The sequence below is a fragment of the Varanus komodoensis genome, unplaced genomic scaffold (genome assembly GCF_004798865.1).
Source record: "Varanus komodoensis strain SLA01 unplaced genomic scaffold, ASM479886v1 scaffold1, whole genome shotgun sequence".
Lineage (NCBI taxonomy): Eukaryota > Metazoa > Chordata > Lepidosauria > Squamata > Varanidae > Varanus > Varanus komodoensis.
In genome coordinates, this window is record NW_025335268.1 from 22,952,607 (window position 1) to 22,976,240 (window position 23,634).

At 41.1% G+C, this 23,634-nt stretch overlaps 1 protein-coding gene across 1 annotated transcript in view; it reads right to left on the minus strand.

The window, feature by feature from the left end:
* WDR64 (WD repeat domain 64) overlaps positions 1-23,634 on the minus strand; it is a 92,726-nt gene that overhangs the window by 12,900 nt on the left and 56,192 nt on the right. The window contains exons 11-24 of the mRNA XM_044451205.1: positions 22,991-23,117; positions 21,683-21,831; positions 21,200-21,323; positions 19,267-19,439; positions 17,683-17,859; positions 16,720-16,847; positions 13,851-13,934; positions 12,809-12,902; positions 9,350-9,392; positions 8,460-8,611; positions 6,178-6,283; positions 4,362-4,423; positions 2,052-2,161; positions 1,399-1,587 (exon numbers count right to left, since the gene is read on the minus strand). Of these exons, the coding sequence (XP_044307140.1) occupies positions 1,399-1,587; positions 2,052-2,161; positions 4,362-4,423; positions 6,178-6,283; positions 8,460-8,611; positions 9,350-9,392; positions 12,809-12,902; positions 13,851-13,934; positions 16,720-16,847; positions 17,683-17,859; positions 19,267-19,439; positions 21,200-21,323; positions 21,683-21,831; positions 22,991-23,117 (1,718 nt within the window). The remainder of the gene's footprint in view (positions 1-1,398; positions 1,588-2,051; positions 2,162-4,361; positions 4,424-6,177; positions 6,284-8,459; positions 8,612-9,349; positions 9,393-12,808; positions 12,903-13,850; positions 13,935-16,719; positions 16,848-17,682; positions 17,860-19,266; positions 19,440-21,199; positions 21,324-21,682; positions 21,832-22,990; positions 23,118-23,634) is intronic.

Here is a 23,634-nt window from a genome sequence, read left to right on the forward strand (position 1 = left end):
GGTGACTCTGTTTACTAGTGTTATGAGAAAAGGAGAAAAATGTCTGCCTCTCTACCTTCTCCACACCATACGTAGTTAATTCCATGTACCTCTATCTTGGCCCCTGTTACCTGACTTTATTCTAAGCCAGACAATCTCAAAGGTTATAACCTTTCCTCATAGGTGAATTGCTCCAGACCCTTGATCTTTTGGGTTGCTTTTATACACTTTTTCTAACTCTACAATATCCATTTTTAAATGTGGTGACCAGAACTATAAAAATTACCCTATGTGTGGTTGCACCAAAAATTTGTGTAAGGGCAATAACATACTGGCAGTTTTATTTTCAATTCTCCTAATTATGCCCAACATGATTTGGTTGGCCTGCTAGCTCAGATCTCAGCTTATACCTGAAGTTGCAAAAGGCTTATATTCTTATCGGAGCCAGGTGAAAACCTTTTTATTCAATCGTCATTTTAAAAATCAGTAATGTTATAAGTTAACAGTCGCTTTTTTTTGGATCGTATTTTACTGATTATTTTTATTCTATTTATTGTACTGTCTTATTGATTGTTTTTATCACTTGTTGGTTTTAATGTTGTAAGCCATCCTGAGACGTCGTAAAGGACTGCTTATAAATATTTTAAATAAATACATTCCATTAGATTGGCTTACATTGAGCTGCATTTGCCACTTTGAGGCCATTTCCCCAACTTTTGAAGTAGTGGAAGAGGGTCATCAAACTTTGCTGGGACAAATTCACTCACTACAAAATGTAGCTCGCAAAGGGAAAACTGGGGCAGGGGGAAAGTGGTCCGGTCGATCTGAGCAAAACATTGTTTGCATGATGGAGCAATAAAGGTACAGTCCTAGGCATGTTTAGACTGAAAAAAGTTGTAGCTGGCAATGACAAGGCACGCTGGGAGTTGTGGGCCCTTTTCTGTCTAAATATGAATAAAAACACACTTAATGAAGGATAGCAAAAGCACTGTGGGACACAAACAGAACAAGGAGGGTCAACAAAGATTGCAGCACTTCAGTTATGGGGGGAAAGGCAGAAAAGGGTCTTACTTAACTCCCCGCCCCAAGCTCTGCACTGGATCCCCTTCGATTTTAGCCAAATTATGTCCTCATAGCCTTCTGAAATAGTAGTTGTGAGGGGTGTTACAGGCAGGACGAGCCCCCTATCTTTTCTAATACCCCTCACAACTACTGTTGGAGCACTGATGGGCTGGGTCACGACCTGTCCGAATATCATCAGAAGACGGAGTGAAATCTATCTGTGCAGCCTGCACTTCAACACGAATAAGACCATGTTCACGTGACTTCCCTGACTTGAAAAACAATCCTTTTCAATCCTTTCCATGTCATGGGAACAACAAACTTGCATTGTAACACAGAATACATGCTCTGCCTCACCTCTCCCTGTCAAGGACCAGAGGATATTCAAATTTCTGCTTTTTCTCCATATATTTGCTGTCATCTTTTATTGTGAAGGGAATTTCATTTACATCACATGGCAAAATTATATCAGTGGATTCAGAAATTTCAAACAATCTGCGTTGACCAAAATAACCAAAGTAATGTCCATTAGGTGAATACCAGAGCCTAGGTGTGAAAGGAACCCAAGAGAGAAATATTAAACATGCATCCACTTTTAATCAGAAACAAAGTTGGTTGGGAAACCTTCTAAGTATGTCCTGAAGAATGCTAACCAAATACATCAAAGTATTCTAATTCTTTGAAGCAAGTACCTTTTAACATGATATACTAAGAGCCAGGGCGTATGGCTATTTTGCTTGTGGCATTTGCTTGCTTTATATCCTGCTTTTCTTCCACAAAAATGTGCTCAAGGCAGCTAAGAATAATCTCTGGATTCAAAGCACCGCCACCCACATCTTCAACCCTACAGCTGGCCGTGTCTGCATTTTCCATGTTGCTTCTCAGCCAACATGGAGGGGGCGTACATGGGCATGCAAACTATGACAGGGTGACACACGGGAGGGGTTTGTGAAATGATGCACACAGTAGGCCAAACCCCAGGTCAAGGCCTGCAACTGACTGGAACTAACCTGGCAGAACTATCCGTAGAAGCTGTCACCACTAGGCCTTTTTCATCATCATAGAACAGGTTCACTATTTTGGCAGAATGGGCTTTCCAGCAGATATGTTGCTTTACATGCTGCAGAAAAAGAAGAATGCAGGCAATTCTTTGGTGGGTTCAAGGAAACTTTTATATCCACACAATTTGTGCCTCAGGCAGAGGCCAGGCAGAACTGTAGAGAATCAGCCCAACACAGTGAAGAAACTAAAGGACGTGTGCTCACTTGGTAGATGAGGAAATCTTGCCCGCACTACACACTGTGAGCTGCCCTGGAATTGTTGTTTGAAAGAGATAAGGAAACGTTCCAAATAAAAAGCAGTATGTCCAAAATAAAGATTGGTTCAGTTCCCTGGGCTGGAAATAAATCTTTTGCAGAAACTGAGACTTGAGAACTTGGTCTCCAAATTACAACTTCTGAGTGGCAAAGCTAAGAGTTTGGAGTGGAAAAATGGGAAGAACTTTATCTTTGCAACCAGCTGTTTTCCCTCCCACATCCAGAGCCCTACTGCAGGAAAGCAGCCAGACGGTGATGTTTAAGAGGGAAAGCAGCAGGGCAGTGGAGTTCAAGTGCCACTCTTGGCTGCTGCTTCCTGGCTTCAAATCAAAGCCTCCAAGTCCGCAAAAGACACCAGGTCCTTGTAGCTTTAGGCACAGCCACAGAGAATGGCTACAGTGCTTTATTTATTTATTTAAGTTAGAACTTTTCTAGATCCCCCTTACCAAATGTAAAAAATTTAAAACACAGTGTCCTAAAATTCCACTAATAATAAAATCCCAGTGAAAACAGTCAGGTCTTAAAACATTGGGAAAATAAAAAGGTTTCAGACCAGGGCCAGAGATGCAAAGCCACCCTTTCTCAGAAGGGGCAGGGCTTCCCATGTGGCCAAGCCAAGCTGGACAGCCCTTTGCTCTTTCAACGAAGAAGCAGAGGGAAACAGTCTTGCTTCTGCCAGAGCTTTGACCACCCCTCCCACATTTTATTTATGTTGACTCAATGCCATCACAGAATGGATTGTTTTGTAGGGAGAGCTGGCTTTTGATTTAGCTGACCTGTCCCGACACAAGCATGCTTCAATGACGAAGTTTCTCATCTTCCAGCTTAACACACTTTATAAATTTTGTAATATATGCTAAGACCAGCTTTGAACATGCACCTCTGACATGATAGATTTTTAAGCTTCAGCAAAACAAGACATCATTCTATGGTGGCTTTACTAGTATCAATAACTGTGTTGCACAGGTTCTCTCTCTTAAAAAAAAACCCTGGCAATTTGTGCAAGAGGAGAGAAAAGGGGGTAAAGGAATAAAGGAAGCAATTTACAGCTTACTTTCCACTGAGAAATCTCAGGCTGGGAGTTCTTCAGTATAACTGTCAGGGCTCATTGATATGAAAGGACTGAATCAGCTGCACTGGTCTTAGAAAAGAAGCAGCGGCAGGCAGAGATTTTGAAGGATGGCTGGCATTTTTACCAGAAGCCTGAAAGCCCAGAACAAATCCACCCCCCACTCCCCAAAATAAGTAACTCCAGAGAAATCGATTCTGGAGCTTGGATTGAGAGGACTCTTTCCTAGGAGCTGGTGACAATCTCATATTGATCCAATGTCTTTATAAAACAAGGACCATGCCTAAATGCAACAGTAAAAGAAAATGTAGTTGTTCTAACTGTGAAATATAAATCATCTGGATGTAGGACAATTTAGACCCATTTCACAGAAAACTCTGAGCACACTTTGTGAACTATATTAGGCCTTCACTATTCTTTATCTTGGATAAAATCCATTTACTGTGGATTTTAAATGGAAATTTTGATTTTGAATTCAAGAAAGTAAAGAACATTGTTAAAATGGCATATGTGACATAACAGGTGAATGCAATTCCCATGTAATAAATATAAATAAGCAGTTAATTTATTATTTTAGTACATTTTATACCACCCAATAGCCAGAGTTCTTCAGGCAGTTCTTAACAAATAATTTAAACATGCAATACTGTATAAAATATTGTATACAATTTAAAGAATCAAGGCTATAGTGCAAAATATAAGTGGGAACCAGCATAAGATCTAGCAGCAGTACAGATATTTAAAATATAAGCCAACATTTAAAACAGAATGAAAGGGAAATTCTCAGGAAAACAAAAAGTTCTCCATCTGGGACAACGTTGGGGCCAGGCAAGCCTCTCTAGGAGGTTCATTCCATGTCTTGGGTGCCACCACAGAAAAGCCCTCTTCTTCATAGCTACCCACCTGATTTAAAATACTGTTTTCCAGTTTCTCACCTTGTTGGCATCTAGTGGATCTTCTAAGAATGACCCAACATTCCATCGGATAACATGCCCCTCTGTAAGAGAAATGCTCTCATTTAAATATTAAGCATTGGGCCAGAATTGACACAGAGAGCTATTTTCATGGTTGGTGCTTTATAATTAGATTGTTCTGGCTACAGAAGATCCAAGAAAAGGCTCCTTCTGTAGCTGCAACCACTGAGCATCCATTCCTGAACATCTCTTTAGTGCTTAGATCCATGTTTGCTCATTTATTTTGTACCCTACCATTTTGCTGAAATCTGGCACTTAATGGCAATTAAAATTTATTAAAACAGATATATTAAAAATAACCAAATCAATAAAATTAGGAAAAAATTTAAACCAGCACCCAACCCAACAGACACACTTACAGGTCAAAGTCCTTCTGGAATAATGAGGCCTTTGCTTGCTGGTAAAAGGAGAGCAGAGGGGAAGCATGTCTAGACTTCTTTGGGATGAAGTTCCAGAGGCTGGGATTGGCCACCAAAAAAGCATCCCTTGGGTGGTCACTAAGTGCATCTCTGAAGGCACCTCTTGAAAGAAAGGCCTCTCTAGATCTTAAAAACTGGGCAGGCTCATGGGAGAGAAGGTAGCGTGATTCCAAGCCATATAAAGCTTTTTGGTCATAATCCACACTTTGGATTTGTTCAAATTTGACAAAAAGGCAAGAAACAACAAAAGGGGAAAGTTTTTAAAGTTCACTTCTTAGCCTATATAGGGAGACAAGTTCATAAATTATGAGTCTTTGCATACAAATGGAAACCCATTGAATGGTGGGTAATCAATCAGGCAAGCAAATTTAACTTTTGAAGGTCACAGTTACAAGGTCACAATACACGTATGCTTTTCATTAGGAATATATTTCTTACTACCTGACTTTTATGAAGCTTTTATAATCTGGCCAGCAGGGCCCTCAAACAGGTTCAAAACATTAAATGGCTGTCACAGTAAAAGTAATGCTAACATAATACTATACATTAAAATCACTGCAATTTAGACTACTATTCTATACACATATCCCTAAAACTGGTTCCATGGAATTCAAACCTGCTTCTGAGAAGACTTATGAGGAATTGTGGTGTTACTGGCTGGGTTCATACAACATGACCAGAAACCTTATGTGATTACCATGGCGCTTTTTAAAAAAAACCCATGATCTATCTGACCGACATCAAGTAGTTTCCAGGCCATGATGGTTTACATCTTCCCTGATCACTCTTCCTGCTATTGGAATGTATCCCATCAACCACCATGCCTGAAATTGAATCCCAAAATGCATTGCTCCATACCTATGTTCCCTGCTTCTTTTTAGGATATAGAGATTGGGTGGCCAGAGTGGCTCTTGTGATTGTTACTCTTTCCAGAGCAGTCTGTGGTAGTGGCATACCAGGAACATAGAAAGCATGATCCTGAGTTCAGACAACATGACAAGCTGTTGTGGTACAGGGGAAAATGTAGAACAAACCATTGTTTCTTCAAATGATTTCTAAAGAACCAAGTTTCCATGCTGAAATATAATAACTAGGTTCACATCACAACAATGGCAAAGAAACACCATGACTTGCCATGTTGCCTGAATCCAGCCGCTGTACTACGTATCAGTATATTCTATTATTCCTTCTGAGCTAACCAATCTAATTATTTACCAAAAGGTTCCTTGTGGTTTCAGCTGTAATTTGGCCTGATATGAATAATAAGAGCTGGATAGTTTTCAGTGTTTGTTTTCAAAATTCTTTTCAAAAATCCTTACAAATTGTTCTGGTACCATGGCTGAGAAATGATTGCTTACCATTATTAGCAGCAAAAAGCATCTTAGCAGAAACGTCAGTGCACAGGGCTGTCAAAGGAATTGGAGGATGTTTTGTGAAAGGCAAAATTTCTTTCAGTAGATCTCCCTTCACAAACAAAAAGCATAATCATACTTTCTTTTAACAAAGCAGAATTTCCTAACAGTCAAGGCTTGGGGTACTAGATGAGTCACAATGATCTCCTTTATTATACCATCTTTTCATGTTTAAAAGCAATTAAATCTTAACTCATTTCACTGCCAGGATGTACCTTGCCTTATTGTGTAATCTTCACATTTGCTTGGAAATAAAGATGAATCCTTGGTAAGAAGGCCTAGGGTTGTGCTGACATACTGACAGGTAACTCACAGTTACTTGGGGGTAAATACAATTGACCTTTAGAGTGTGCAATTCTGAGTAGCTACGCCTAGGATTCTGCTGTTAGAAACCCTACTGATTTTGAAGGATTTCATGTATCACTTAGATGTACTGGCTTCCTCATTTGTGCAGTTCTGTTACTGCACTGAAAAGTTCAGGGCACATTGGGGTTTTGAATTAATCATATGAACAAGGAAGCCCCAAGTTATATCAAAATCATACTCTCCAAAATCTCAAGTACAGTTCTTTCCAAAACCTGCTACATGAAAAGCCACAAATTGGATCTGGGAGCGCCTGCACGCAAAACTGGATCTGTACTCCAACACTCAGCAATAGCCTCACCACAAATATTCAGCCGCTGGAGTAACATTAACATCACATCTCAAATTTTAGATGAACAGATTCTTCTGCATTCCAATGAGTGATCTAAAACTTTTATTTTACACCCAGTTTCCCCTATGACTATGTTGTCATCCAAGATCCAGAAGAAATGAAAGCTTCAAACTTATAGTGATTAAATTCACCTTAGACAGGTTTGCATGTTAGAAGCCCTGCTTCATGTGGAGGAGCTGGCAGCCTGGCCCTTTTCCATGCCAGCGGTGCCTCTCCAGGAAGCTGTAGTAATACTATGTGGACAAGGGCTTCTGACACTACCAGGGTGGTGTGGAAATGAGATATATTGCAGCAGATCCCATATTAAGCAAACACCAGAGGGAACTGAAAACACTTGGAAATAAACTGCTGTTACCTTTAGGTCCTACCCTGTACTCAGTGCAGAACTCCAAGCTGAAGCAGCCCTAATATTGATGGCTGTTCGGCTGCATATTGAATGCCTCCACTGTGGGAAAGCTCACATCCTCCCTAGGTAATTGGTTCCTGGGTAATTGCCATACTGCTCTCACAATAAGGAAGTTCTTCCTGATGTTCAGCATGGCTTCCTGTAAAATGAGCCCTTTATTCTGTGTGCTGCACTCTCAAATGATTGAGAAAGGGTCTTGGCCCTGCTCTGTTTGACAAGCTTTGAAGTACTTGAAGACTTCTATCATATTCCCTCTGAATCCTCTCTTTCCCAGGTTAAACATGCCCAGTTCTGTCAGTTTCTCCCCAGAAGACTTTGTTTCCAGTCTGTTATCATCTTTGTTACCCTCCTCTGAACCTTTTCCAGTTTTCATCTTTCTTAAACCTGGATGCCTAGAAATGGGCGCAGTACTCAAGGTCAGGCCCAAACAGCGCTGAGTAGTGGTAAAATTTGTACATCGCGTGATTTGGAAGTTATACTTCTATTAATGCAGCCTAAAATAGCACTTTTTGCAGCCACATCACATTGTTGATTCATATTCAGCTTGTGATCTACAAAAATTCTGAGATTCTTCCCAGTGGTTGTATTGGTGGGCTAAGTATCTCCCATCTTTTAACTCAAAATAGACCCATAATGAATTCTAAATAACAGCTCTCCTTTTGCAAACTTTTGCATTCCTTTCGTAATCCTGTTTGCTGAAGAAGTATAAATGGTAAAAGTTTGGAGCAGCATCTAGTGTTGTCACAGTGCTAGCACCAACGACACTGCAGAAACCGTCAGTAGTGCGATGGCACTAGTTCTTGCTAGGCATAGTCATTTGCTACCACATTTCAGTGGTGCAGGATGCCTTGAATTCCATTAGCAAATTGCCCCTTTTTCCTTTTTCCATCACTTGCTAATGACACTACACCAGGATTGGTTTGCACATCATTAGCACTAGTACTGGGAAAGCATTGGCTCTTTACAATTTCCTTAGAGAAGAGAAAGAGGAAGACATAGAAAAGTTGGAAAAAGAATCCTTTTGGATTACATTTCCCAAGGTTGACTGAACAATCTGAAACCCTTTGAACCTTTACTACCATGACCCAATGATGCAGAAGAGCCTACCGTTACAGTCCAGAAGGAAATACAACCATCTGCATGAGCAGAGACCAGTATGGGAATGTTCCGACGCCCCGCTTGTTCACCGCCTCCACTTTCTAATACACTGCATGGTATTCCTTTATTTTCCAAGGTAGGAGTATCTGGAAGTTTCATTTCTAGCACAAAATATAATTGATATCACATTCATGTTCATATTTCTCTTTCAAATTAACAGCTTGTTAGATCATATCATAGAACACATGGAATATATCTTCCTCAACGGCTTGCCACAGTGGGCCTTCTAAAAGGACACACATTGGCATGAAGCTCCGCATGACTGAGTGCTCATGTTACATGTTTAGCAGGCTTCATTTTCTGATTTGCTTGCACTATCAGAGGCTTAACTGGAACTGAAAATGGCACACATTGATAATAACAAGAAGAGCTTCTGAATTAAACTTCCTCTATTTTTGTTTTATCTTTGAATGAATAATCAGGATTTGAAGTCTGGAGGAGATGGATGAGTTTATACTGCAATGCAAGCTCATGGTGACCATAAAGGAACCAGATCTGGTGAATACTTGTGCATGAAGCACTTTGGGACTCCTAGTCTATGTATGAAAGATTGATTAATTTTAGTTACTATCTTTGATTTTAAAAAAGCCAGGAGAAATGAAAACACACAATCCAACCCTAGCAATTTCAGTTATAACTGTTAGTGTAAGCTTGAAAAGCAGGTTATTAAATGAACATTTCTTCAGAACCTGAGAGCTTCACTTACAATGGTTATCCTGACCCAGTCACTCACTTTATTTCTGAAAAACTGTTACCAATATTCCTTAAAATAGCTTTCTTAAGTATGATGTTAACAATTACAGATCATCTTCTAAAGTAACTCAGACTTCTTCACTTACCTGAAACAGCTGCCATACCACCAATTTCACTTTTAGTCCCTTCCTGAAATCAGACAATAGCATGTAACTTGAACCAGATACTTAGAAATTAGACACTATGCATACAGTTAAAAAACCCTTTTCAGAAAGAGTTATGAACTAGTATGAGGTATGAAATAGTCTCTGTGTCTATATTTTCTTGCTCCTTTCTTTGTGGTGCACATAAAAAACCCAATGGGAAACTATGGTTAATTAGGAATATATTAGTTTATTTGTGGCTTGCATGAAGGGAGAAGGGAAGCAACATGGTACACAACCAAAGTCTTCAAGCCTTAGCTTCTTCAGCCAAGATACAACTGTCCAAAGTCTCCCTGCTTATGTACACAAATTATTACTTTTGCTGTGTTTAAAGTAGCATAAGCAAATTGTTTCTATGCATGCGCCTCAGGTGGAAGAATCAAGTAAAGTTAAATGTCTGTTTTTAATACAAAGCTTTTTCAGCTGAACTGTAATTGTTCTTTTCTTTTGCTCATATACACAATGGCTGTGTTCACATATGATGACAAGCCATGGTGGGAATGGCCTGTCATTAGGTGTGAATACTGGAAGCGTGGTGAAACATGGCATGTTTTATTTATTTATTTATTTTATTACAACATTTCTATGCCGCCCCTTGCCGAAGCCTCGGGGCGGCTTACAACACAATGAAATACAATAAAATACAAAAATAACAATATAAAATTAAAATTAACAATATAAAATAAATAAAAGCTATAAAAGAAGTTATAAAAGAAGTCGCCATGAATCAGAATGAAATCAGAATGTTGCCATGAATCACCACAGCGAACCAACACCTTGCTTTAAAGCTTCCATATTTCCACATTGCCTTGCGTTTCATGAGAAGTTGGTTACAAGACTTTTCCTGTTTCGGCCAGCGAGCTTGGATGCAAGATGGCTCCAGCCTCCATTTTCCTCTGCCCTGTTCACCTAGCAACGGCTGCGTTGCCGGCAGACAAGGTGCTGATTGGCGGCGGCTGCACTCTCTGTCCTCCCTCTCAGCAAGTGCTCCCTGATGCCTGACTGCTGCGTTGCCACCATGTCTGCTGCCTGCCCAACTGCCCGTCCCATGTGCCTCCTGGCCAATCACCTGCCTCACACGCCACCTGGCCAGGCCTCTGCGCTGTTGTCTCAGGAGCGTGAGGCTTGTTGGATGGAGACATGTCCTTAAGGTCAGTTGCCCAGATGGCATGTGGGCAGTTGGCCAGGTGGCATGTGCGATGTGCCATTAGGCAGGCGATTGACATGGAGACAGCACGGTGGCCAGGCATCGGGGAGGATGCTCTGGGAGGGAGGACAGGAAGCACCTGCAGCAGCAACCATGGGCCAGCTGTGCATGCTCCTTCTGCCTGATCACTGCACCAGAGGCTCCATCATGCTCCTCTGATGAGTGCTTGGGGCTTCATGGAGCAGCAGGAGAAAAAGGTGGAAACCAGCTGAGAACATGCCCAGGGAAGCGTGTGGGCCGATGAGGGAGAGGCAGGTAATGCAGGCAGGAGTAGTGCAAGCTGGATTGGTTCCCAGCCACAGGGGCTGATGGGATCTATGCCACCATTTGGGAGTCAGATGGAGGCACATGGAGACTACTAATGAGTAGTTACTTTGTGAATGCATGACTACAGATCCCAAGGTAAGAAAGGTAACCTCACAATATTCTTTAACATTATGTGTGAACAGACCCAATGTTTGAAGCAGTACCTCCAGCAGGGATGGAATACCTCTGGTCTCCCAGCTCCCATCAGCCCCAGCTAGCCTAGCCAAGGTAATGACGGGAGTTGTCATCCCACAACATTTAAAGAGCAACATGGTCCCCATACCAGGTCTACAGTGGTATGTCCAATTGTTTAGGGATGTGTTTGGCAGAATGAAAATAACTGAGAAAAAGTTGCGAAGTGCAACAATAGAGCTCTCCAAACCCATTGCTGGGCAATTGCTTTATTCCAGCAATGGTCCCATTTGGCCCACCAGCTTCTCTCCTAGGACCCTCTCAATGGCCAGTGCTGGAGCAATGGCCAGCTTTTCCCTACCACTGACAAGAGGAACCCCATTTCTATCTCCAGTCCGTTTGGAGCAATCCAGCCCCAAAGCTGGACCAATTTCCCATCCCTGCTTTATTTGGATCAAGCAAATACTGTAATCAATAATTAGCAAGTTCTGAATTTCCCCAGAACTTTTCATCAGGCTGGACATTAAGCAAAATTCTGGGGATCTTGGAATGCAGAAAGAGAGAACAGCTCACATGGGGTTGAAGCCACAATGTCTACATTTAGTCAGAGGCTTAATATGGACATAATGCTAAGCTGTGGTTTAATATTACATACCTGAGCCCTGAGCTCATGCACTCTACTTCTCGAAACTGAGTTTTCATTTTCACCTAACCATAATTTGTTCTTAAGTGCAAACCCAGAACAGTAATTACTCTTATCTGTGGCTTACAGCACTGTTTCCCAAATTGTGTTCTGCAGAACCCTGGAGTTCTACATGATAGAAATAGGGCTTCTGTGATAAAATTTGATCCTCTAAAATATTAAATATGAAATGATGTATGTATCAGAATACTTAACTGAATAGTATTGAAATTGTAGAGGCTATATGATGTGGCTCTTATGAAACCTCACTAGCTCCTGAGAGGTGGCACCAACGAGGGAGACGGAACAAACTGCACCCACCTCAGGCCGCCAGGGGTGACCCTGAGAACACATGGCCTTATTAGAGTGAAACATCCGCATCACACAGCACTCGGGATGAAGAACCACAAAGAAGAGGGTCTGGAGCGAGGCCTTTCTTCAATAGGTTGCAGCTACCAGAAGACAGGCGTTTCCAGAAACAAAACCACAAAACCCAATCCAACAACTTGGGTAGAGTGCTAGGCAATTTTTTAAGGCTGTAGGCTATGCAAATTTATTTTTAAGGCACTAGGCTTTGTAAATTAATTTTAAGCCTCTACTCTGCACATTTAGTTTTGAGGTTTGGGTACAGCTGTAGGCTCTATAAGTTAATTTGCAAGGCTAGGATTAGGGTTATGGTTAACAGAACTTCTAAGCTCTGTTAGTTAAGCTCTGGATAAGGAAGAACCCACCCTCACCTTTATTTTGGAGGTACTACTTAATCCTCAGACCAGCATTTATGGATTCCATTACTATATTTCAAGCCCAGAAGTGTTCTGTGGTTAAATCATGTTGGGAAACACCAGCTTACAGAAAAAAGCCAGGATCAAAACTATTATTATGATGTTGGCTTGTTTCCTTATGCCATAGTTAAGATTAACCATAAGCACATTGACAAACTGTAGTTAGCTGAAACCATAAGCAGAAACTTTAGATCTTGCCAGGAAGAATATGGGAGAGAGCGGCTATATAGAAATATGTGTGCAAATTCAGATAAACTTTCTTGGCTGCTATACAAACCAAAAAAAGAGCATACCGTTTTTAGCACGATGGTGCTACCTTCTACATCCTGTGAAGGAGTTTCATCACTCTGAGGATCTGAACAGTATGTGGAAGACTCACTATACTGCCTGCAGGGGAGACAGAGTCCAGGAAAATAGGAAATGAAAGGATTCAAAGCACATGTCTAAAGAAAAGACTGATCAATATGGAGGCTGCATCCTGTTTTCAGTAAATCTGCAATGAGGGCCTCCTCATTATTATTACATTTTATGCAACCCTGTAGCCCATAGGGCTCTAGAGCTAGTGGCAGATTTCCTCTAACTTTAAATGTTATGATGAATGGCAAATATTCTAGCAGTAAAGCCACTGTTGTCACCTAGTGCAATTTGAACAGCACCAGTATCAACCTGAGAGCTATACCAACGGGTTCTAAATTAAGCTTGCTGGTTATTGATTCTTCTGCCCACGTACCTTTCCTAGCAGGAACATAGAGAGTTGCCTTATACCAAGTCAGACAATAGTTCCACCCACCCAGTACTGTCCACTTTAATAGATAGCAGCTTCCCAGGCAGAGGTTGCCGCATCTCTTGCTACTGGATCCTTTGAAGTGGAGATGCCAGGGACTGAAAATGATGCCTTTTGCATGCAAAACACACAGTCTTAGACTGAGCTATCAGACTGTCTAGAGCGCCGACACAACGTGATGCTTCTTTTCAATCAATACCAGTGATGGATTTTCTCAATTCTGTTAAATAAATAGTGTCAGGACATCTGAGCCTACACTACTTCTGCACAGCACATATTTTGCAAGAAGGTCCTGAATACAGTCTTTGGCATTTCAAATTAGTGGGAGGGCTCTCGTGTGAGCTGAACCTCTTCCAGCCAAAGGGCTGAATTCCATTTAGAGGCTGCACTGGGGACACTGGACACCAATTAGTTATTCAAGTGCAGCTAGTGTTATCTTAGTCTGGAGAAACATTCCTCAGCTTTATCAAAGGCAAAGTGGCTGCTTACTTTTTCATAAACCAGAGTAGGCTAAATATGGTGCACATGGGCTTGCTATATAGTTTACCTACCTATCAGAAATGGAACTTCGATAGAGGAACAATAATGCATTGATTCCAAGTAATTCGGGACCAACAGGGTTGCCGGTTTTGAAACTGGAAAGAAAGAAGTTTTGCCTTTAACTATTTGTAAGTGTTTGGTGATTTGCTACAGCATAAGAACATAAGAAAAGCCATGCTGGATTAGAGCAAAGGCGCATCCATTCCATACACACTTACAAACCAGCTGCTCATGGGATCCCTCAGGCAGGTTGGGTGCCAGACCTCTGCCTGTCCAAGCTCCTCAGCAACTGGTCTATGCAGTAAAGGAGATGGTATATAGCCAGCAAGGCTAGTAGCCATTGATAGCCTCTTCTCTCCCGAATGTGTCCAATCCCTTTTTAAAGCCATCCAGATTCCTTAGCCACTTTCTTTCTTTTCATATATTTTAAGAATTCTTTGTTAGCCTTGATATTGTTAGCAATGTGCTCCTCAAACTGTTTCTTTCAGACACATCTGTCAGCCAAGTAAAGGTTCCCTTCCTCGTGACACACTTAAAAGGCTCTTGCAGGTCAATCTGGTATCCCAAATTCATGCAGCAACAATTTGAAAACAAAACCAAGCAAGCAGCTTGACACGAAAGGCTCATGGACTGTCATAGCAGAACTGTAGCACAGATAAGCAGCAAGACTGAATCGATGCTTTTAAAACCACAGCTACAATTCATTGATTATATCTAAACAGATATAAGTTTTCACATTCTTCATTGTTCAAATATATTATAGCACATAGGAAAATGCTTATATTGTAAATCCTTAATGAACCCAGTAAAATCTCTCTAAATCAGGGGTGGGGAATTGTTTACAGCACAAAGGCCAAATTCTAATTTGGATGAAGTATTGGAGACATTGGCTTCCTGCCAGGGGGTGAGGAAGGCCAAATGAGCATCAATGTTAAGCCTACTAAGGTGGTGTGTGTGCGCACGCCAAAACCATTTTTAAAGCCTTTTTGTTCTTTCTCAGTACCTGCAGGGGGCAGAGTGAGGTATAAAATTGGTCCCTGGAGGTAAAAGCTCTTATTTCTGAGCAACCACTAACTGGAGAAGAAGTTTCTATCAGGAGAGGGGGCTTAGGGTTTGGTGAAGAAGCTGAAGGGCTGGATGGGGAACCTCCCATGGGAAGTGTGTTTGTTTTGTACTGCTGCAAATCCCTGGCTTGCTGATAACACTGTCTTGTGAATAGGGATGTCATTTAGGATCCACACTTGTAGAATTAGTTTACTGTTAGTATATAATGGAAGCTTTGTTCCGGAGAAAGCAAGATCTGGCTTGGGGGCATTTCTGTTTCAAGACAAGGCATTTCCTTGCTGACCCTATTGGTCCATTCCCCCTTGAAGAAGAGGGTTTGTAAGGATTAGTGCTTTCCCAATCAAGAGGCTGGTGTAATGATGGAGAAAAGGATATTGCCACTTCCATAGTAGGGAATGTAGCCTAGCATTTTCAAAAGGGTTCTCAGCTGAAGACTAGAAGCAGGGTGGAAGAAAAGGCCAAGGAACTCTCTTTGAAATCTTCTTTGTTTGTCTAGGGATCTTTTGAGGAGGGGAGCAATGAAGCAGCAAAGGGTGTGTTGATGCAGGACTGTGGTTCCAGGACAAACAGTGTCACTGTGACGTCAACTCAGGTAGAGGTGGAGAATTGCCGTGTCTTCTGCCTCTAGTGCAGAATGCTGAGCTGTCCCCTCGGGAGCTCTGTCTCTGAACCTGTGAGCCAGAAAAGGCTGCCAAAGCAAGAGTTTTGTCCTGCTTCGTGACACAGCACCAGCTGAACACGCTGTCCTGTTTCTTGTGCTGTGGCAGAATTAGCTCACTGCAGATGAGTGAGAAATTTGTTTGGTTCTCATGTCAGGCAGAGCTGAACGCATTTGAACTTTGAACACATTTGAACTTCCCAAACCAAAACAAGTCAGGATGCATTGAAACCTTGAAATATGTGCTTCCAACATTTATGGGAATCGGCTGTCCAGGAAAGAGGAAATGAGTAGGTATGTGAAGTTAGGGGTGAGCCGCCAGAGATGCAGGGAGCTAATAGCTCAGTGAAAAGTTTCCCATCTCATCTTTGTTATAGCTTCACAGAGACAAGCAAATCTGGCAGCTTGTGTTCTCCCACATTTGATTATTTAAACCTCTAATTTCTTTCCCAACTTGAATAAAAAGAATTGTGCCAATTTTTGTAAATTTTATTGAAAATGAGCTGAAATAAAATGCTCACTCATTGCTAGTCCTCAGACCAAAGCAGTTGCCCCCAGCTCCAATGTACATTATGCATCTCAGCAAGTTTCTTTCAAGCCAAGCACTGACAAGGTGCCAATGTGAGCAGCAACAGAAGCTCCGTCAGAGGCCTTCCCACAATACGTTGAGTTATTCCCTGCTTTATACAGGCTGAGACTAGGAAAGGACATCTCCTAAAGTCAAGCTGGACTTTATGCAGGCTCTCTTTTGCCCCACGGTTGAGTCCCTACCTCAGATTGCAAATCATTATCCATTTAGTCCACCCAAAAATGCATATATATTTCATGAACATTTTTGGAAAATACACCCATTTCTGCGTGCATTTTTAAATAGACACATTTTGTGTACTTTTTTCCAATGTGTGCATTTTATCCAGCATTTCATCCATTGAATAAAGCTTTTTTCTGCACATTTTCCAAAATACACACATGTGTACAATTGCAAATGTAGCCAGTTTTTGAGCATATTTTTTCAAATGTGTAATGCACACCTTTATTTGCTAATTGCATGACAAACCATTTCCCTGGATTCCCATGAACATTGTACTTCCACTTCGTTATCTTTTGATCTATGGTGCCTGCTAGGCATGAGCATCTTCGTGTCCTTTGTTACTCACAGGTGTCTGGCAGTAGCAGCTTCAAAATCCCACAAGATGATTGCACCATTTGCACTTGCAGTAGCTAACAAATTGTAGCCTTCCACTCTGAGCAAATCAAAACACTTCACTTCTATCCCAGGAGGTAACTGAAAGACGCATCAAACAAGATTATTACTGAACTGGGGGAATGCACTCTGATTAAATGTTCTATTGTTAATATTACTTCTACTATGATTAGTATAAAGCACTTTGGAACAATGTCACGACTTACATTTTTCTAAAAACAACAACCTGTCCATAGGGTCACAGGGATAAGAATGACCCACTTTGACCTCTTAAATCATTATTTCAAATTATACTACTATAAGTGGATACAATTATTGTGGATTTAAACATGGACATATCCTATAAACAAGTAAGGGTGTCACAGCATGACATGAAACAGCCATTTCTCCCACTCTCAAAAAAGAAAATCCTTAACATTTGGCGTAGAGGAACATTTGGAATGTTTTTCTGCTTCATTCCTGATGATGTAAGATCCTGGCTATACATTATGCTCATCACATGAGAGATAGCCACATATCTGCCAGATTGCTGGAAACAGAGGAAAGGAGCTGGTAGTTCTAAAGCTGTTGCCTGACTTTCACGATTTAACTCTCCTCTCCTCGATCATTAGCAGTTGCTTGCCCCATGGAAATTGGGAGACAGAGATGAAAGGGCAATAAGCTGTCAATGAAAGATTAGTGATCTTAGATGTACAACTGATGGAAAAAGGCAGGCAAACGTTCTACAGGCCCCTCTAGCTTTCTTTGCCTATAGCCACAGAGATTTCTCAACAGTAAGTGCTTAACTTACATGGTTCCTTCTGATGTAGTTATGTTTTGGGGTAATCTATAGCCAGGCTCTAGGAAACTTGTTAGAATTCTTTTTTTTTTTTTTGCCATAGCTGTTACAAGTTCTGAAAATGCAATGGATCCTCACCTGTTCATTTCGTTGCTCAGGATCCTTAGGCAACAGCTGAACATCTGGATAAAATCCATTATTTTTCTTGACATTAAGGCTCAATCGTAGGGACATGACTGAATTACCTTGTAGAGCATGTGACAAAGCTTCAGGAAGACTCCACGTAACACTTAGGTAAATTTCACCCTCATTACTCTAGAAGAGCAAAGATTCAGAGAGAGGTAGCTCATAAATATGACAATTAATTCAACATAATTTTTCAAAACCAACGTTTTTGGGGAGATTCCACCTCTCTAGCTCAGTGTTCATTTTGGGCAGACACTTTGGGTATCGCGGCCATGTTGGCAGCAGAACCTTTTGTCCAGTATTGGAAGCAAATAATATAAATTGCAGCTTCAGTGTTAGTTGACATATCTCAGCAGTCCCCACACAATCTCCTGCCGGGAGCATGGGCTATACTCACATAATGGCACCTGTGTGTGAGTTGTCATCTCCATCATTTCCACAATGGCAGTGACTGCAAAAAGTGCTGCCGCTCTCACTGCGGACGTGAGTGTGCCCCCATGTAGAAGTGTGCACAAACTGTGTTTCCAGATGAGCATGTACCTGCTGAGGTTCTGTCAGTGACCCCTAGTGATGGCCACCATTAACAAAGGGCTCCTAATCTTTGGCCAGCATAAGTAGGAATTGATAATGAGCAAGTATGTGAGATGTTGAATGCATGGTACCTGCAAGGGTAAGGTCTACCAGGAAACTCTGAGCTGAATATGGCCCTTCTGCTATAATAAATTAGACCACTAATTTCCACACTTTCTAACAGAAAGTATTTGAAATGAATGATTCGGGTAAAAACTTATTTGATAAAAAGCACTTGTCGGAGGCTTGGGTTTTCTGAGATGTCTTAAACTGCACACGCACCCACCCACCAAAAGCCTGCTCTGTGTTATTGGAATCATACCATGCAAGATGTTAGAAGATATACTTCTAGATGTGCCACCTTGTGATTTTTCCCTATTGGGTGCTTCTAAGACCTTCTGATCTCAATTTTAAAATAGCTGCTAGAAAGTCAGTGTCTCTTTATATATAATTTTTGACAAGATGTGATGAACATAGTAACCAGTTTTAAAATCTTCTGGAAACTTTTTGTGATTTATTGATCCTAGCTGCTTATAGAAATAACTGTTACTAGCTGAACAGTCCTAATCAGAACCATTCTTTTCCTCTCACCAGCAACAGAGACCCCAATTCTGCTTTTGGTTTAAGACAAAAAGCAAGGATACAAGGTTCAGGTATGTGGACAATGTTTGATGTCTCCAAGTAACACAATATGAAGTATTGCCCAATACCAGCCTTGCCCAATCTGGTTTCCTCCAGGTGCATTGGACTGCACAGCTGGGAATTATGGCATCAGAGTCCAAAGCACTGGGAGGGTGCTAGGTTGGGGGAAACGATATGGCACAATATTAAGAACTCAGTGGTATAGACAGATAATCAGCCATCTATTTACAAGCCCCACTATGTGTGTGTCTAGCTTCTTTAAAGATCATTTGACTGTCTGGATTCAGAACAAAAGGAACCAAACAGAAAATGGAATGTGAAAACCTGGACAAGTTTGATCATCCCACTGTACTCCAAGACCAAGATCACGTGTTTGCTCTCACTGGCCTTCAGGTAAACCATTTGGAGCACCCAGTGTTCGTTATCTTTGCTTTCCTTGGGCAATGGCAAAACTTTAAGTTCCTGCCCAGTTCCAAAATCCCATGTCTTCACAGTCCCTGAAAGTGCAACAAAGCAGAAGGAGAGTCAAGCTTCCTGGGCTCAAGGACAAACACAAGGCCGACGCAAAAACAAAAAGGCTGAGATGTGACTGTAAGAAAGAGCACGCGTATTCATTCCACATCAACGGCCCAAGACTGAATTGGTGCCTCTCATGTGGCATAATTCGTGTATTATGAGTTTGGTGAAAATATTTGTTTTAGGCGCAAGCCCCTCTTAAAGCACCTTCCCAAATAGAATGTGAACTTTCAGCTTCAAATATTGGTAAGAACCAACTATAATGGCAACAAGGAAAGAAATAGTGATCTGGTAGGAATAGGCCTTTCCCAAATGCTTTCACCAGCAAGGAAAAAATAGTAACTTTGTGGGACAGTTTAGAATGGGACAAAGTTTGGGAGACAAAGAATTAAACTGCTCTTTCTTCACCAGTCAATTCATCCCCACAAGCTCTTAAGAGCAAGCAATCAAGGCACAATCCTGTGCAAGATCAGACATGAAAAAGTCTAACATTCCCAGATCCAGTATGTCTGGCTGGGAAATGTTGGGAGTTGTTGGACTTTTTATGTCCAAATATGCATAGCATTGTGCCTTAAAGGTATTTTTAACTTAGACTTCATCCTAAAACATCAGGGTGGTGTACAAAGGGCTTTCAAACCAAGATAAGCCACAAAATTAAGCATTTTCAACAAAAACAAATCAGAAATATAAAACACATGAAGTCGTATCAGGAGATCTGATCACAGATTAGCCAAATCTTGTTCAGCTTAGCCATTAGGGAAAGTCTAGATTAGAATGCTTCTCCCCAGAATCTAGTTTTCTAAGTGCAGCAAGTATTTAAAATGGGAGGACATCAAATCATGGTATAGGAACTGGCAGAAATCAGAAAGACTTTTACCATTTCCTCTGCTTCTGGTCCATCCTATCTTCCCACTGAGGCAAGAAGCCACTGACCGACTGCCCTCCTGGCAAAGGGGAGCTAGCCAGAAATTTCACAAGACTTTAGTTGCCTTCTTGCCAGATTTTGAGTTGGCCTTTTGGGCACATGCCAGGAGGGCAGGGAGCTGTCCCAGAAGGCCCCACCAGCTGCTCTATCACTGCTGCGAATGCCAAGGTGGGGAAAATGGCTGGCAAGACTCCCAAGAGCACTCACTGGTGATGGCAGGTGCTGCTGGTAGGCACTGAACATGGTCTAATTTGCCATTGAATTGCTGCTTGAATTGTTGCCTCGGTATGTTTAATAGGCAGGCCAGCCTCAGATACATATATCTGTAATCCCATCTTAGATGAACACAGTAGAATTTACTGTGTCAGAGGGTGTATGGGCAAAACAACTTTCAAACTACTATCCTAAGATCTGCCATTTTTCTGTAAGAATGACTTCAGAGAAATGCTCCCATTCTGAGACCAACAGAGAAAATAAAGTGATCACCTCAGGAATGTAGCTCTTCAAGTCATGGCATACACAGAGCAGCCTCCAGGGTTATCCCTGTGCTACCCCCGCCCCATCTTGCATTGTGTGGCAAGGTTTTGGTGCCACACTTACTGGGAACCTCTGCTTCTGGTTGGGGACCATAGACATGGGCACAATTTCTGACAGCAACCAGCTTTGTAAGGTCACTTACGAAGCAGCCCTCAGCTGGCCTTCAGCATGAAGAAGACTACTGAGTACAACTAAGTAGCCTCACAACCTTCATTACCAGTGGAGGGATTATTGTAAAGAGAGGTGTTGCTATAGCCACTGATTAGTTCAATCTTTTACCATCGCATGCTCCAGAGGCAAGGTGAAATCCGTTCTTATCAATTGCTGCACACGTCAGCTCAACATTAGGCCCATGGGCATCCTCAATCTGGTATATTAGTTGCCCTGATTCCAGTTCCCAGACCTAAGAATAAATCATATGCAATTCAACCGAAACACACACACACACACAGGGAGGGAGGGAGAATAAACCAGCCAGAGAGCTTACTGTTAGGCAGTCCAGAAATGAAATAAATAAATTATATATGGGAGGTGGTAGTCTAAAACTGAGACACAGTTGTCACTTCCTTTAAATTTCCTTGGCAAACATTATGTCAAAGGAGTCATCTATTCTTTATGATTTACCAATTGGTAGGATGGGGAAGCCCCCAATACAGATTTTTAAAGTGCTGGAGTACATAATAATACATCAAATTGCTCTTATTTAATTTGAGCAAAATAAATCGGCTTTGCATTTGAAAGGCTAAAAGGATCTATACCCACCTTTATAATAGACTCGGAACAGATAGTAAGAATTTGGCGAAAGGCTTTGTTGTAAACGAGCACATTGATACTCCTCTCATGTGTCTGAGGGACCTGCTTAGTGTCTTGTATCATACGCGTTAGAGGATAAACATCAATGACAGCTGAACCTGTGCGTCATGTAATATAGACAATTGCATAACATTGATTACGAACATGTTTAAATACATATATTTTATTTTTGGTCTAATTAAATTGCTGACATAGTGTTTGCTTTTAGAACCCGCTCTCTCTTTCCTCTACCTAAAACAAAGCAAGCAAGCCAACAGCCTGCACATCATGTTACAGGACGAACTAGAATTCAGACTGATATGAGAGGAGAACATGTAGGTGAGTTCAAGAACACTTCCCAGTGAAGACTTTGATAGAGATCTGGCTGAGTGTATATATATGAGATTCGCAAACCATGTAGGAGCTAGACTGATTCCTGTTACCATCAATAAATCATGGAATATGCACACTTGGTGTGCATGATGCAGTGAAATTAATGTGAAAACATAGCACAATTGGGCCAAACCCAGACAACTTTCTGCCTTTATTGCTCGATTCTGTTTCCAGTATTCCAGGCTCAGCATTAAACTGTGCAACAAATCATAAGGGAAACCTTCTAGATGCAGTCATAGCACTAACTGTGAAGGTGAAATGCTCATCCTCTTGTAAATATTTGTTTATAGTGTTAAGGTTATCAGAGCAGATTAGAAAAGGAAGCTTCTTGTGTAAATAATGTCAGATACTGCAGTGTTTAACTATCTGGTCAATTCTTAATTGCTCATATTTCCCAAAAAATACCTTCTTCTTTTTGATTAATCACAACTCATGCTCCTTTTCCAAGCAACTGTCTGATGTACAGCTAATTAACAGGATCACAATTTTAAGCAATCAATTTCATATTGAGTTTTGGAGTAAGATGAAAAAGATCTGCCACCCAAATAACCACTACATTTACTTGTAGGTTGCATTAGTTCAAGGGAATATATTTCCACATACTTCCACCCATAGGAAAGCAATATGAGTGAACAAGATGTAGACCAGTGCAAGGACAAAAATAGACTTTTTTTTTGGTTCTGTTTAATTCTCAAAGGTAGAAGATGGAATCACTTTCATTCTTAAAGCTACTTGCTTGTTTTCCTCAACTTCCTTTGTGTATTCTTGCTCTGAACAACTAATTCCATTGGATGATTTGGTATTTATTTTCTGAATTTCTCTATTGCCATCTTTTTGCATTTAGACAGGACATACATTTATCACCCACAACTTAGTGAAGCGAACCTGTAATCAGTGTGCCATGGTTATTGTCAAAGATCATTGCAAAGATTTGTGTCTCTCGAGGTCCTCCTTGGGTGTCATGGAAGACTTGCAGCAGTGATAGTGTCTGGATATCCCATACTCTGAAAATCTGAAAAAATTACAAACAGGTCATCTTTACGTAACTCACTACATACCGTAACAATGTGGACAGACAAGAAATGCATGTGAGTGGCACTCTCTCCAATCCCCCATGGAACAGAGACATACAAGCTAGTTTTACAACTGCAACTTGTCCACCTCACCACCATTTTTACTCCTCACATCATATTGCTTAGAATTGTTATACACTATCATTATGTCTTTTTAGGAGATAATGTTCAATATCCCGATGTTCTGCCAAGGAGTCCTGTGGATAACCATTTTATCCTGTTAACGTGAAATGAGCTTCATGGCCAAAAGGTAATTTAGACCCAGATCTCCATACTCGAGGTCCAGCACTAACAACTGTAGTACACTGGCTCTTTTGTGTTAAATTAAAACTGTGATAGGAATTAGAACTTGTATGCATTTTCTTTCCTCCTGATTCACTGCAATTCGCAAAGTCACTTTGTATTTCTGTTTGTCTATTATATAAGTCTACATGTCAGAATCTTTCATTTAGGGGT